Here is a 16,769-nt window from a genome sequence, read left to right as displayed (position 1 = left end):
ACAAAAGACCTCTGTAATGAGAACTTTAAAACACTGTAAAGATCCAGGCATAGTAGTACATACCTTAATCTCAGCACTCAGCAGGCAAAGGTAGGCCATCCTCTGTGAGTTCAAGACTAGCCAGGTCTACACAGCAAGTTTCAGGCTACCCAGGGCTACACAGTGAGACCCTGTCTCAAAATAAAAATAAAAACCAAACAAACCTAAAAATGGACCTACTATATGACTCAGCTATAACACCCCTGGGTATTTACCCAAAGAACTCCAGGTCCCTGTCACAGACACTTGTGTGTCCATGTTTACAGCAGCACAGTTGACAGTAGCTGAGTTATGGAACCAGCCTTGGTACTGAGCAATAGAGGAATAAAGAGAATGTGGTGTGTGTACACTGTGGAATTTTTCAGCCACAATGAAGAACCAAGTCATTTGCATTAAAATAGGTACAAATGGAGACCTTCACATTAAGTGAGTCTCAGAAAGAGAAATACTGCACGTTTCCTCTCACTTGTGAGTCCTGGATTGTGTGTAGATGCATAGAACAATACATGTACACAAAACTGTCTCAGAGGCAAAGTAGACCACAGGAGGGGGCTAGGAAGGGCCTCCATCATACACTTGCACTGAAATGGCCATATGTAAACCATATACTCCATACAATGGAGAGAAAGAGGGTTTGGGGTTGGACATGGTGGGAGGAGCCAGAGTCACACGGATCAGGAGTTTAAGGTCAGCCTTGGTTTCATAATACCTTCCATGCCATCCTGGGCTTTTTGAGACCCTGTCTCAAAACAACTAGGGCCGAAAAGACATGGAGGTGCTGGTTGCCAAGGCTGATGGTCTGTGCCTGACTCCTACAAGGTGTCCTCCAACCTCCACACAATGTACTGTAGTACACCCACAACACACACACACACACACACACACATTAATATGATAAAAAGTTCAAAAAACCAAACCAAGACCAAAAAAGTGAACAAACACAAAAAAGCACTTTGACCTGAGACCTTCGGTCTGGAGACCTCACCAACCCACCTGGACAGAGCTTTCTGCTTCCATGTATGTGATGGTGACCATATCTTGCTCACTGCTGTTGACTAGAAAGTAGCCAGACCCTTCCACAAGGTGAAATATTTCCTACAGAAAAATCAGACGAACAATGCTCCATTCTTTTTGGTTAATAGCCTGAAGAAGATGACTTCTACTTAACAAAAGAGGAGTGTACAGCCAAAAGGACGCTGCAGCTCATCCTTCATGTTGTGCGTGCGTGCGTGCGTGCATGCGTGTGTGTGTGTGTGTGTGTGTGTGTGTGTGTGTGTGTGTATGTATGTGTGTGTGTGTGTGTTTAAAATAATTTCTTTTTTTTTTCTTTTTCTTTTTTTTTGGTTTTTCGAGACAGGGTTTCTCTGTGTAGCTTTGCGCCTTTCCTGGGACTCACTTGGTAGCCCAGGCTGGCCTCGAACTCACAGAGATTCGCCTGGCTCTGCCTCCCGAGTGCTGGGATTAAAGGCGTGCGCCACCACCGCCCGGCTTAAAATAATTTCTTTAAATTTATTTTATGTGCATTGGTGTGAAGGTATCAGATCCCCTAGAACTGGAGTTACAGACAGCTGTGAGCTGCCATGTGGGTGCTGGGAATTGAACCCGGGGTCCTCTGGATGAGCAGCCAGTGCCCTTAACCGCTGAGCCGTCTCTCCAGCCCAATATGTGTGTTTGATTTTTTTTTTTTTTTTTGGTTTTTCGAGACAGGGTTTCTCTGTGTAGCTTTGTGCCTTTCCTGGAACTCACTTGGTAGCCCAGGCTGGCCTCGAACTCACAGAGATCCGCCTGCCTCTGCCTCCCGAGTGCTGGGATTAAAGGCGTGCGCCACCACAGCCCGGCTGTGTGTTTGATTTTTAACAGCAGTGAAGTCTCTTGCTGCCTCACCACAGGAGACCCCTCCCTCTTTGGCCTGTGTACCTCACCTTCACGTCAGGATGGCTGTAGATGGTGGCATTATCAGGCTGTACTGTGACGTCCTCTACTAGGAGCAACTCCACGACCGCAGATCTTGGCGAGTTGGAAATTTCCTAGCCAGGAAGTGAGCACAGAGGACAGCAGAGACTAATCCGTGGAGAAAATCCCAGCTAATGACTTCTAGAGAGGAGCTTTAAATTTGAGTTAATTCTATTTCTTCCCCTTTTCTCCCTTTCCTTCCTCCCCTTCTTTTATTTATTTATTACTGTTGTTATTATTATTGTTGTTTGTTGTTGTTTTTGAGACAGGGTTTCTCTGTGTAACAGCTCTGGCTGTCCTGGAACTCACTCTGTAGACCAGGCTGGCCTCGAACTCACAGAGATCCGCCTGCCTCTGCCTCCCGAGTGCTGGGATTAAAGGCGCGCGCCACTGCTGTCCCACTCTTATTTTTATTAGTTCTTTGGGAATTTCATACAGCATATTTTGTTCATATCCAACCCCCCAACTCTTCCTAGACCCCCCTTTCCCTGCCCATCCACCTGTGTGGTCTCTCCCTCTCTCTTTTTTTTCTTTTTTATTTAGGTTTTTCGAGACAGGGTTTCTCTGTGTAGCTTTGCGCCTTTCCTGGATCTCACGCTGTAGACCAGGCTGGCCTCGAACTCACAGAGATCCGCCTGCCTCTGCCTCCCGAGTGCTGGGATTAAAGGCGTGCGCCACCACAGCCCGGCTCTCCCTCTCTTTTTAAACCACTGAGTTTGGGGATAGGATCTCACCGAGTAGCCCAGGCTAGGATGGCAGGCGAGCGCTGCCAGGCCCTAATCTAGACTACTTCCTTCGTTTTTCCCACTCACCTCCGCGCTTTTCTTCCCTGAATAGCCCACGAAGCTGACCGCGATGAGCACTGTCCCCTTCATCTGATGCACTTTAAGGGTCTGATGGCCTAAAGCGGGGAAACACTGTGAGAAACAGGAAGAGCTCTGCAAAGCCGGCTCCAAAACCCAAAGTCCGCCTCCGTGTTTTCCAAATGGCGTTTTTTTGTGGAGAGAAAATGCTGAAGGAGGAAGTAGACACAGAGAACCCTGGGTTTGCACTGACCTTGTCATAGACTCCGAGCAAAAAGCTCACCTCCTACGTCCTTTATTAAGGAGAAATTGGGCCTGGCAAAACCTCAAATTCTTTCTTCCTGTAATGGCCTATAATTCCAAAAATGGGCAGAAAGCAAATGCACGGGGACATTTTTGTATATACATTTTCAGTTTTGTATATAAAATTTCAATGAGTCAGTTGTCACAATGAGTCAGTCTTTTGGGGCCTTTTCTCAGCTTCACTTATCTTTATATACATGACAGTCAGGCACCCCAAAGATTTAAATGGTGCATTATTATTATTTTAAATTTAAAATGTTTGTGCATGTGGTGGTGGGGACCTGTGTATTAGCACCTATGTGGGGCTCAGTTACCTCTTCCCAACACAGTGGGCTTGGGGATTGAACTCAGGTCATCATCAAGCACCTTTACCTGCTGAGCCAGTTTACCTCTTTGTCTGTCTGTCTGTCTCTCCCTTTCTTTCATTTCTTTTTGAGACAGGGTCTCATTGCATAACCCTGGCTGGCCTCAAACTTGCAGATACCCACCTGCTTCTGCCTCCTGAGTGCTGGGTTAAAGACCTGCGCCACCGTGGCTGGCCCTTTCTTTCTTTTCCTCCTTTTGAAACAAAGTCTCACTTCCTGCTGGCTGGAACTGACTAGTTGTCCCAGGCCTCGGATTGCTCCTGCCTCTGCCTCCTGTCAGAGATTATAGGACATGCTACCACCCGAGGCTCAGAATGCTTACTTCAGACTGGAGCAGAGAAGGACAGGGAATTCCCAGGCTCCCTGGAGACAGCATTTTGTTCAGTGATGAGGAAAATCTGAAAGAACATGGTGTATGCATATAAAGCTAGGGGCAGGAGAGATCCTGTCATGTTTAAAGACTGGAGTTCCTGGGAGCCATAGGCAGCTCAGTGTTGGAGTGCTTACTTAACATGTGAGGTAAGTGTTCTACCACTGAGCTCTGTCCACAGCTCCCTCAGATTAATTTTGTGTTTTATTTCATAGATTTTTTTTGTTGTTTGGTTGGTTTGTTTTTTCAAGACAGGGTTTCTCACTTTGTAGACCAGGCTGGCTTTGAACTCAGAGATCCTCTGCCTCCCGAGTGCTGGGATTAAAGGCGTGCGCCACCACGCCTGGCTGTTTCATGGTTTTGTTCTTTTGAGTCAGGGTCTTGTGCAGCTAGAGCTTATCTTGAATTTGGTCTCTTGCTTTGACCCAGATGCTGGGATGGCAGGCGTGCTTATCACACCCTGATTGTATGACGCTGGAGAGCAAGCCCAGGTTTTGTGCAGGTTAATCGAGCAGTCGACCAATGGAGCCACATCCCTGCTCTCCACCCCGGATCTGTGTTCTAGGACAATCCCTCTGGACATCAGTGTGGAGGGTGAATTAGAGAGTGGCAGAGAGGACCACTATGTCAGGAAGTGATGAGCTCCTGGACGGAGGAAGAGGTGATGGACCTAGAGGAGAAGACACTGGGCCGGTCGATAAATAACTACTGTACTCGTGGCTGACTGGGGGCATCACAAGCAGCAGCTCCTCTGCTGTCCTTGTCACACTGCTGTGCATTCTGCACGTGGTAGCGTTGTGTTCCATGCTTTCTGTTCGGGTTGTTTTTACCCATCTCTCGTGTGAACAGCAATCTGGGCCAGTGCATGCGAGGCTACAGCTCTTCTACTGAGCCGCCCAGGCTCCCAGGCAAGCTCAACCCCATGTAGGTGTCAGCTCCTCACAGGCAGGGACTAGGTGGAGTCTCATTTCTCCTTCTCTAGAGTCCTGAGTTCCAGGGAATGGTTCTTCCACTCCTGACAGCGCTCATGCCCAGACCTCAAAGCTGCTCTTCACACCACGTTCATCCTCTCTTTGGGGTCTCTGTGGCGGGTTGTCCCATTAATGGCCCACAGCAAGCCGAGTCTGTTGTTATTCATAGCTGTGAAGTCCTTGCCCACCTTAACTCTGGTTTTGACCAGATGACCTGCTTTAGTGATGTGACGTCGTCGGCAAACACCGTGAGAAGCTTGACAGTGTTTACGGAGGAGGGCTGCCTGGCCTTCGAGCCTCATCCTGTGGTTCCTCTGTCAAGTCTGCCCCTCTTGCCTCTGCCAGCACATTTTACCATTTCCTCTTCCATTGCCCCTTCTGATTTTGATGTAAATAGTCTCAGGGTAGCCTTCTTTGTTCTAGACTAGATGAGGTCACTCCGTCACAGGTCTTAAGTACCCCATATTTGCTCTTCCTTCCGATGTCATGAATGTTTCCTCAACCATGGTTGGGTTGTGATGGAGGCAGCGTGTCTCCGTCCCTGCTGTAGCTCAGTGCCTTGGAGAATGCCATAGCCATTCAGTAAATGCTGGTTAGTAAACAATTGTTCCTATGATGCTAGGAAAAAGAATAGGATTTTTTTTTTTTTTTTTTTTTTTTTGTGTGGGTGGGGGGTGGAGGGTTGGTAAACAGGGCTTCATCAACAGCCCTTTTCAAAAATCATTCTCCTGGAGTGCTAGGGTGTAACATTACATCTAGTTCAAGACATTTTAAAATTAATTAAAAAAAAAGATTATTTATTATAATAGACAGTGTTCTGACTGCACATCAGAAGAGGGCACCAGACCTCATTACAGATGGTTGTCAGGCATCATGTGGGTCTGCGGACTGAACTTAGGACCTCTGGAAGAGCAGCAAGTTCTCTTAACCATTGAGCCATCTCTCCAGCTCCTAAAATTAATTTGTTTGTTGTTTAGACAGGGTTTCTCAGTCTTAAAGCAAACACACAGCTCCGCCTGTCTGCCTCTGCTGTTTTGAGACAGGGTCTCATGTAGTTCAAGCTGGTCTCAAACACAAGCATCATCTTGAACTTCTTAGCTTCCTGAGCACTAACTCTTAAGTATTTGGATTTTAGGCTTGAGCCACTACATCTGGCTTTTAATGTTTTTTAAATTGGTTAATTAAAAAAAAAAAATGAGACAGGCTCTCTCTAGCTCTGGCTGTCCTGGAACTCACTCTGTAGCCCAGGCTGGCCTCAAACTCACAGAGATCTGCCTGCCTCTCCCTCCTGAGTGCTGGGATTAAAGGTGTGCGCCACCACACCCAGCTTAAATGTTTTTTCTTACATTTATTTATTTTCTTTTTATTTTATGTGCATTGGTGTTTTGCCTGCATTTATGTCTGTGTGAGGACATTGGATCCCCTGGAACTGGAGTTACAGCCAGTTGAGACCTGCCATGTGGATGCTGGGAACTGAACCTGGGTCCTCTGGAAGAATGGCTAGTGCTCTTAACTGCCAAGCCATCTCTGTTGTTTTCTATTTCTGCCCCTTTAGGGGGCTGCTGTGGTGGTATTCTAATTGTACTGAAATGTGATTTTGATTGTATGTTAATAAATAAAGTTGCCCGGGGGTCAGAGCTATTAGAGCCATAGACAGAGTGTGGTGGTGGTGGCGGCGGCGGCGGCGGCGGCGGCGGCGGCGGCGGCGGCGGCACACACCTTTAATCCCAGCACTTGGTAGAACAGCTAGGTAGATCTCTGTGTGTTCAGGGATACAGCCAGCATTGGAGACATATGCCTTTAAGACCTGGGGGGCTGTACTTACAGGCAGTGACGAGGCAGCCACGTGTTTGGGTTTACAACCAATGAGAAGGCAGAACAAAAGACTATGAAAAGACGGACAGACAGGAAATAGGTCTCTTTCGGGAAGCTAGGACCACCGCAGGAGGAAGGGTGAGATTTTAGCTCTGAGCTCTGACCTCTTGGCTTTCTCTTTTACATTGGTTCTGTGTTTCTTATTTAATAAGACGGTTGGTTACATCTACAGGCTGCCACCCAGCTCCCAAATAAATTCACACACGGAGGCTTCTTATTACCTATGAATGCCCAACCTTAGCTTGGCTTAGTTTCTGGCCAGCTTTCCTTAACTTCCACCTTTTGCCTCTGGGCTTTTCCCGTTCTCTTACTTCTATAAATCTTAGTCTTACTCCATTGCTGGTGGTGCAGCTGGGTGTCTGGTCCCTAGGTCCTCCTCCTTCTCTGGCTGCTAAGTCTTCCTTTTCCCAGATTTCTCCCTCTATATAGTCTGCCTGTCAGTCCCTCCTATCCATTCCCCTGCCTTGCTATTGGCCAGTTCTTTATTAGACCATCAGGTCTTTTACACAGGCACAGTAACACAGCTTCACAGAGTTAAACAAATGCAACATAAACAAAAGTAACACACCTTAAAATAATATTCCACAACACACCTCTCTAGCCCCCATTTATTTATTTTTTTATTTCGTGTGTGTGTTCAGGTAAGTGATGGACCAGCCTGATTCCAACTTAAGATGAAAAGCCATCTTGCTACAAGGTCAAAATAAGTTCATTCTTATTTTCCAGGTCTTGATCCATTTTCTGGAATTTGACGTTTCACACCCTGTACCCTGACCCCCACACTGATAAGATGTTCTGCCAAGTTCCTGTGTAACTAAAACCCCTTGGGCCCCCCTCCCGGTCCTGCAGTCCTGATCCATATAAGCCCCACATTTTCCTGTGCTCAAAGCCCGCTTTAGAGAGACAGTCCTGTCTGACAGAAAATAAAGCTTGCTTAATTCGACTAAAAGAATTTGGGTAATAGTCTCTACTCTTTTTTTGGTTTTTTGAGACAGGGTTTCTCTGTGTAGCTTTGGTGCCTTTCCTGGGACTCACTTGGTAGCCCAGGCTGGCCTCGAACTCACAGAGATCTGCCTTCCTCTGCCTCCCGAGTGCTGGCATTAAAGGCGTGCGCCCCCAACCCCCGGCTTAGTCTCTATTGTTGTTCGGTGGGATTTACAGTAAGAGGGCGACTTTAGGGAGCTGGGTTGCTCCTTTTCCCACATGGTCCCAGGGATTAACTCAGGTTGTCAGGCTTGAGTGCAAGGTTCTTTCCCCACAGAGCCTTCTCACTGGCCCCTTTCCTTCCTGTTTGCGGTTTGAGACATGGTCCTTACCCTGTAGCCCAGGCTGGCCTGAAACTCATGGCAATCCTCCTGCCACAGGCTCCCAAGTTATGGGATTCCACCTGTGAGTAACCAGGCCTGGATTTCTTTCTTTTCCTTCCCATCTGCCTTAGTTACTTTCTATCACCATGACCAAGAAAACGTATAAAAGAAAGCATTTAATCTCAGGCTCGTGGTTCCATGATCTCCACAGTGGGGAGCATGGCTGAAGGCAGGCAGGCTTGGTGCTGAAGCAGTAGCTGAGAGCTTACATCTAGATCCACAAACATGAGTCAGAGAGAGCAAGCTAGGGATGGCATGGGCTTTTAAAACCTTAAGTCCTCCAGTGACACACCTCCAGCAAGGCCATGCTGCCCAGTCCTTCTTGAATAGCCCACCAACTGGGGACTAAATAGTCAAATATGTAAGCCTATGGGGTCCACATTCAAACCACCACACCATCTGTGTGGCACTATTCATGGGGATATATAAACAAACATCCACTCACTCCAGATACGGACCCGATAACAGACCACAAAGTATGATACCACCAACGTCCACCTTAGTTAACCACTGAGTTTTATTGGGGTTTCTTACATAAATATTGACTAGGGGTTACTTACAGGAGCAGAAATAAATTGAAGACAGCTGTATATCACCAAAGCTCACCCCAGCATGGGTGACAGCTCACCAAAGTTGGAGACCTGGAGTGCACTGCCCAGCCTGCAGGCAGCGTCCCAGGCTGGAGAGTGTCCTTTCCCAGGAGCTCAGTTGGTCTGGGCCTCTTCTGGGCAGTTTGGCTTATCTCTGCTTCTCCCAGGCTGCTTGGTCTGAGCCTCTGCCACGCAGCTCAGCTTGTCTGAAAGTCACTTTGAGCTGTCTTGACTGTTTACTCTTGGGGAGAGAGAGCCTAGTGAACCTGGTCAGGTTTAGGAACTTCCTGAAGCTGTTCTGAATTGTTTACTTTCTGCCTTAAGCATGGGTTGTTTCACCTCCCTGGAAACATTCTGTCCTGAAGTTTCCCTTCCTTTTCTTTTCCATCTCCATCATCCCACTCTTCTTTTTCCCTTCCTCCTTTCTCTCCTCTTTTGTTTTTTGTTATACCATGATGACATCAAAACTAGTGGTGTCATTGAGGATGATCTCAACTTCTTTCTTTCTTCTTCTTATTTATTTATTTATTTATTTATTTATTTATTTATTTATTTATTTATTTTACCTTACATGAGTGTGTTTGAAGTGCAGGGCATGCCGTGGTGCAGGGTGGACCTTGATGACTCCCACCTCCCTGAAGGGTGGGTGCAGGCAGCTAGATGACGGCAAAAGGTGGTCACGTGAAAAGCTTGCCTTGACTGACAGCTTTACCAATGTACTGGAAGGGCCCCCCCAAGGAAAATACTCTGGGACTGGGGTCTGGGGCTCTTTTGCTGCCAGGATCCAGTTTCTACCTCACATAGACTCGAAGTCCACCTGCCAATCTGGACTCTAGAAAGGCAAGCTCCTGACCTTGGAAGACCCACACTCCAGAAAGAGAGCTGTCCTGGTCGGTACCCGCAGAGGATGATACTGGAAAAGAGTGCAGTCGCTGGAACATTCCAGCCATGAGGCTGCAATTCATGAAGAGCTCTTCAGGGAAGCAGTGTTCAGAGCACCACAGGGATCAGCCATCTTCATCAAAGTACTCCCCCAGATACAGCAGTGCCACAGAGAAGCATCTTCCCTGGACCACTCACTTCCACCCACCCAACACAAAGGCACTCTTGGGCAGGCGAACTCCTCAGGAGCTGGGGCGGCCGGCTTCTTTTCCTCCTTGCACTCAGCCTGCGGCTCTTGCTCCTCTTTCTGTGGGGTATCCTTTTGTAGGCAGGCTATCTGCAGTCTCCTTAGCGTCACACCGGACCATCCTCTCACCTCTTCACCTCCCCTAGGACAGCACCACACCGGGGCTGGTTAACACAGGCGAGGAACCCGTGGTTCATTCTAGGGACGACCTGGCAAAGGACGGCTCCAGCCCTGCTTTAGAGCCACGGCAGGGTGTAAACAGCTGTGAATCAACCCGTGTCACTTGTCACCTCTAGAAGAGTCCTCATCTTCATGTGAGCATCCTGTAGCCTCAGATTTCCCCTCACCTCCTCCTCTGCATTTTCAGTGGTCTGTCTGTTGTGGTGTGTGATGCCCAAGGCTGGTAGAGTAATGTCACCATCAGCAAGGCTCAACCACGACATCACTCAGCTGTGGCCTCTGAAGTACTCCGAATCTCCTTGTTTCTTACATGAGGGACAGCATTGCTCCAAAAGGTGCAGACTTCATCGTCACTCTCAAATGCTAGACCCTTGCCAGCAGGAAAGGTTTTGTGAATGCCTTTGTGAAGGCATTCAGGGGTGCAGCTGATTTGACCAAAGTGAAGCGGGTGTGCCAAGGGCACACTGACCTGAGCCTGGCCTAGTGCAATGAGGGTCTTGGAGGCCTCTAGTGTTCAGGACATGTACGCACAGCTGCAGCCATCACAGTGATTCTGTCCAGAAAAGGGACTATAGGTCCAGATAACAACTTTGTGGAATCAGTTCCATCCTTCCACCTTTCAATGGACTCTGTGTATCCAACTCAGGTCTCCAATCTTCAGTGGTAAGTGCCTATAACTACTGAGGCATCTCACTGGCCCAGGCTATTGATCCTTCTGCCTCTACCTCCAGAGTGCTGAGGTTACAGGTGTTTGGAGCCACATGCTGTTTATACAGTGCTAAAGACTGGATCCAGATTACAGGTGTGAGAACCACATGCTGTCTATACAGTGATTACAACTGGATCCAGATTACAGGTGTGAGAACCACATGCTGTCTATACAGTGATAAGACTGGATCCAGATTACAGGTGTGAGAACCACATGCTGTCTATACAGTGATTAAGACTGGATCCAGATTACAGGTGTGAGAACCACATGCTGTCTATACAGTGATTACAACTGGATCCAGATTATAGGTGTGGGAGCCACATGCTATCTATACAGTGATTACAACTTGATCCAGATTACAGGTGTGAGAACCACATGCTCCCTATACAGCGATAAAGACTGGATCCAGGGATTCAGAGTTAGGAAAACACTACCAAATGAGCAATATTCCCAGATAGTCCCATTTTTCTTTCTCTCCCTTTCTACCAACCCCCTCTGGACTTTTCATCACTGGGGACAGATCCCAGGGTCTCACACAAGCTATATACATGGTCCCTCACTGAATGGCACTGCCAAGACTAGCAAGACAGGGTAACTCACTTGGTAAGGCTGGCCTCGAACTCACAGAGATCAATAAAGGCGTTAATTTTTTTCTATAAAAAAGCACAAATAGCTGGGCAGTGGTGACACGCACCTTTAATCCCAGCACTCAGGAGACAGAGGCAGGCAGATCTCTTGAGTGCGAGGCCAGCCTGGTCTACAGAGTGAGTTCCAGGACAGCTAGGACTGCACAGAGAAACCCTGTCTTGGAAAACAACAACAAAACAAAACAAAAAAAGCACAGATATCAAAGATGAAAGGCACCATGATAAAACTGAGAAGGCGCAGTTGCTCAGAAGGAAGCAATGTTAACTGTCTAGCAAATGCCCTGTCCCATTGCGAGCTTTGGACAGTACCGTGCAACCGAGTCTGCCCACTGCCATCGTCCTTGTCTACCATCTCCATCGGCTTAGCACTATCAAGACGGGCCAGTGTCTCATTGGAAGATTTCCATTCCAGAATCAGCGAGCTGAAATTATCAAACTTCCTCCCGTGTTCATCGAATACCACCAGTTCCAGGACCGAGTCCCTCAAGCTGGACACAGGAATCTGCATGAAAAGAAAAGGTCATAAAGGACTTCTTATAAAGGTTTGGGGCCATCAGCTCAGCTCAATGGGTAAAGTCCCTTGCCATAAAATCCCGGAATGGATTCTATCCCTGACTCACATAAGATGGAAAGAGAGAATCAACTTCACAATCTTGTCCTCTGACTTCCACACATAAACCATGGCAAGCATGTGCACACACACAGAGAGACACCATAGGAACACATACACTAATTTAGTTTAAAAAATCCAGTAGCCTTAGGGCTGGCAAGCTATCCTTGAAGATAAGAATTACATCTCCTCTGTTCTTTCTCCTTTGATTTTTTTTTTTTTTTTTTTTTTTTGGTTTTTTCGAGACAGGGTTTCTCTGTGTAGCTTTGCTCCTTTCTTGGAACTCGCTATGGAGACCAGGCTGGCCTCAAACTCACAGAGATTCTCCTGCCTTTGCCTCCTGAGTGCTGGGATTAAAAGCGTGCGCCACCACCGCTTGGCCTCCTTTGACAGTTTTTAAACTTCACCTCATCCAGCAGTTGTTAACATACGGTGGTGTGTGTGTTTTCTCTCTCTCCTCCCTTTCTTCTGCACCTCCAGGGAACTGGGGGAAGGTATTTTGTTTGCTGCATTTTGTTTTATGAATGATGTAGCTATCATGGCACTTTACCCCACCCCGAATATTTCATTATGTATTTCCTAAGAAAGAGAACATCTGTGTAAACAAACAAAACAATAATACTATACTTCAGAAAAAATCTTTTCGTTTTATTTTTGACTATGTGTATGTGTGTGTCCATGTGTGTATCCATGCACATGTATGCAGGTAGCCACTGAGATTAGAAGGAGTCATGGGATCTCCTGGAGCTGGAGTTACAGGTGGTTGTGAGCTGCCTGAAGTGGGTGTTGGGAACTGAACTCAGGTCCTCTGAAAGAGCAGCAAGAACTCTTCTTAGTCACTTACCCATCTTTCCAACCCTGCTGTGCTTAAGAACGTTGACATCAGTTCTGGAAAGATGGCTCAGTGGTTTTTAAGGGGCTTGTGCCGCAAGCCTGAGGACCTGAGTTCGGATGCCCAGGGCCCGCATAAAGCCTGGTACAGTGTGCATCTGTAATTGTATCGCTCCTGCAGTGAGATGGGAGGTGAGGCCAGGGGACTCGCTGGAGGGAGAAGGGCAGCTAGCTACGCATACGCGATGCTGAAGAAGAGAAGCCCCTGTTTCCAATGTGATGGAAGGCAGGGGCTGATACCTGTGGATGCTCTCTGACTGCCACTTGTGTGTCACAGCCCAAGCGCGCGCGTGCACACACACACACACACACACACACACACACATACAAAGATGAAAGAAAAAAGAATATTAACAACTAACATTAATGTAGTATCATTAACTACAGAGTCATTATCTCAGTTTCCTCCATATATTCCACCAAATATCTTTTATATCTTTTTAGAGTTTTTGTTGATTTATTTTTTAAAAAGGATTTCATCTTTATTTATGTGTATTCATGTATACCTAAGTGCATGTGTGAGCCATGTATGTGCAGGTGCCCAAGGAGGCCAGAAGAGGGTGTTGGATCCCCTGTAGCTCCTGACATGGTTGCTGGGAATTGAACTCAGGTCTTCTGGAAGAGCAGCAAGTGCTGTTAATTGCTGAGCCACCTTTCTAACCCTGAGTGGATTGAGAATAAGGACACTTAGTCCCTGGGCTGGCTAGTTTTATGTCAGCTGGACACAAACTGCTGTCATTTGGGAAGAGGGGCTCTCGAATGTGAGAAAATGCTTGCACTAAAACTTACAGGATGCAGCCGGGCGGCGGTGGTGGCAACGCCTTTAACCCCAGCACTCGGGAGGCAGAGGCAGGAGGATCTCTGTGAGTTCGAGGTCAGCCTGGGCTACAGAGTGAGTTCCAGGAAAGGCGCAAAGCTACACAGAGAAACCCTGTCTCGAAAAACCAAAAAACAAACAAACAAAACTTACAGGATTCAGTAGCAGGGTCATCCTCAGCTGCATAGAGAGTATGAAAAAAAAAAAGAGATGGGTGGGCAGCTGTGGCAGGACACATCTGTAACCCCAGCACTTAGGAGGCTGAAGTGGGAGGACTGCAAGTTCAAGGCTAGCCTGGTTCACTGAGAGAAACTTTGCCTGTGTCTAGTGCCTGGCTGTGTTGACCTCAGGTCTTCACGGTACTTTTGCAGTAGAAGTGATTTCTCTGACTTATTTATAATGCCAACAAAGGTTTGCTAGGGGAGATGTCAGTCAAACAATTTAGACACTGTTCAGGGGGTTCGTTTCCCTGTAGACAGTCACATTACTAAAGGTCCACAATTGGAACCTACTCACCTCTCAACCATCTGAGAATGAGTAACCAATGCCACAATGCCTCTCACTTTGATAGACGGAAGCTGTAGTTCAGGTCCCTTATCTCGAGAACATTTGAGACAAAAGAGCCATGTGTATCAGGACAATCTGCACTTACCAGTTGCTTGTTGTACTGTGGCAGAGGACATGGCTGGGTGCCAGCTGCCACCTTGTACACTGGTGTCACCAACATACTGGCAGGGTGGGCACAGATGAAGCGCACCTGCACCGTTTCCACAGAGGGACTAGGGTTCAGGACACCGGGGTGATTCCCAATCCGTAAAGTGAGAACCTTTAAGGAAACATCAGAGTTATTTATGTGCATACCCTTGATGTCATTGTGCCCAACTAAATATATCAGAATTATTCTAACTCCATTGTAGAGGAGCCCTTCTGGATATGATAATCTGACAAATCCCTTAAAGTCATGTGCCTTTCTCACTACACATTAAATAATCTAATATTTTAAAATGGTAGCAAGCAATCAAGGAAGACATCTTTGGCCTTTACACGAATAAACATATAGAAGAACTTCTTGCATATATCTGCACACCATACACAATCATGTGTACACACACACACACACACACACACACACACACACACACACAACAGTGGGCTGGGGACACAGTTCATTGATAAATGAGCATCCTTAGGCACTAAAGTCAATCCTCAGAAAAGAGCAAACGAACGGAAAGGGCAGGAGGCACGACACACACCTGTACTCCAGCTCTAGAGAGGCTGAGGCAGGAGGATTAGGAGATCAAGAGCCTTCTCAGCTACCCAGCTAGTTTGATGCCATCGTGGATTACATGAGACCCAGACATAACATAAAATCAAGTCATACCATGGAAAATTTAAGACAAATGGAACCTAAAAGATCTAATTTTGGGAGTGACAGCTCACTCCTGCATCCCAGCACTCAAGAGAAGGAGGCCGGGAGATCATTGCAAGTTCAAGGTCAGCCTGGTCTTCAGAGTTAGTTCCATGCCAGCTATGTGCATAAAGTGAAGCCTTGTTTCCAAATCAAGCTGGGCACTTGAGAGGGAGAAGCGGATGGCTCTCTGTAGATTTGAGGCCAGCTTGGTCTACAAAATAAGTTCTAGGCTACTAAGGGCTACATAGAGAGACCCTGTCTCCAAAACAAACAAATCCACAAAACAACAACAAAAAGTGAAAGAACCATCGGGCCAAGCCTGAATACCTGAGTTCAGTTCCCAGGACCCACAAGATAAAAGGAGAGAACTGACTCTTGCAGGTCATCCTCCGGCCTCCACATGCATACTGTGCACATCTGCCATGGTTCACGTGTTCCCCCCACAAATGAATTTTAAAAAGAAAATTAACCAAATTACTTCAGTCTTTTCCTTCAACAAATCTTGTGCTATTTGCTTGTGTCTCTGTTTAGTTTCTTCATTTTTCTATTTAAAATTTATTTTAGATTTATCTATTTCATGTATATTGAGTGTTCATGTGCACTAAGTGCATGCTTGGTCCTGAGGGGATCAGAAGAGGGCATGGACTCTCTCCTGGCTCCGAGGGCACTGCATGCATGTGATACTCCCACAGGCACACACGCACATACATCTTAAAACCAAGACAAACATGAAAATACAACGCTAACCTAAAGACTGGCAGATGGTCCCAGTGGGTAAAGATGCCAAGCCTGACAACCTGAATCCGATCCCTGGGACCCACACGGTGGAAGGAAAAAACCCTGCAAATTGTCCTCTGACCTTCAGACTCACCACGTGTCAGGCACATGCACACCCACAAATAAATACATAGTAAGTAGATGTAATTGTTTTTAAAGTACTGAGGTCATGGGGGTGCACACTTTTAATCCCAGCGCTCAGGAGGCAGAGGCAGGTGGATCTCTGTGAGTCTGGTCTACAAAGAGAGTTCCAAGACAGCCAGGGCTATATAGAGAAACCCTGTCTTGAAAAACTAAGGAAAAAAATATTAATTTATAATATAAGTTAAAATAAAGTATAAATTTATATTTTTAAAAAAGCACTGAAAACATTGTCTAGGTACTGAAAGCATCTGCTCCATCCCAAGTTCTGAGCAGACCACCCACTCTTAGTGACTTCTGTGTGGCTAACTACAGCAGACTTCTTTCCTTGTAGGTAGTCTGTGACTTCAGGATGTGTTGAAGAAATGAAAAAACAAGCTATTCATTCCTCTGTTCTTCAGAGCTTCTTGTTTTTTGTCCTTTTGGAAAGATTTATTTATTTATTTTTAAAGATTTTAAAATATTTTTATAATTGTGTGTGTGTGTGTGTGTGTGTGTGTGTGTTGTGTGTGTGTGTGTAGTGGGTAAAAGTGCCCACAGAGGCCATAGGTGTAGGAGCCTCTGGAGCTAAAGCTACAGGCAGTTGTGAGTCACCTGACTGGGTGCTGGGAGCTAAACTCAGGTCCTCTGAACGAGCAGTGGGCTCTCCTTAACTACTGAGACAACCTAAGAGCCATGTGTGGGTATGTGTGTCTGTGAGTGTAAGCCACGTGTGTTCAGGTACCCACAGAGACCGGAGGACGATCTCTTGCAGCTGCAATTCCAGGCAATGGTAAAGCACATCTACTCAGCAGCTATGATCACTTGAGCAGTAAAAACTA

General features: G+C 46.7%; 1 protein-coding gene across 1 annotated transcript in view; it reads right to left on the bottom strand.

Moving 5' to 3' along the window:
• The window catches only part of Nup210l (nucleoporin 210 like), a 98,153-nt gene that overhangs the window by 39,501 nt on the left and 41,883 nt on the right, over positions 1-16,769 (bottom strand). The window contains exons 17-21 of the mRNA XM_028890836.2: positions 14,272-14,445; positions 11,611-11,803; positions 2,805-2,893; positions 1,962-2,066; positions 1,033-1,134 (exon numbers count right to left, since the gene is read on the bottom strand). Coding sequence (XP_028746669.1) covers positions 1,033-1,134; positions 1,962-2,066; positions 2,805-2,893; positions 11,611-11,803; positions 14,272-14,445 — 663 coding nt within the window. The remainder of the gene's footprint in view (positions 1-1,032; positions 1,135-1,961; positions 2,067-2,804; positions 2,894-11,610; positions 11,804-14,271; positions 14,446-16,769) is intronic.

This window comes from Peromyscus leucopus, chromosome 6 (genome assembly GCF_004664715.2).
Source record: "Peromyscus leucopus breed LL Stock chromosome 6, UCI_PerLeu_2.1, whole genome shotgun sequence".
Classification (NCBI taxonomy): domain Eukaryota; kingdom Metazoa; phylum Chordata; class Mammalia; order Rodentia; family Cricetidae; genus Peromyscus; species Peromyscus leucopus.
Note: the sequence above shows the minus strand (reverse complement) of the source record. Positions and strands in the feature narration are given on the sequence as shown.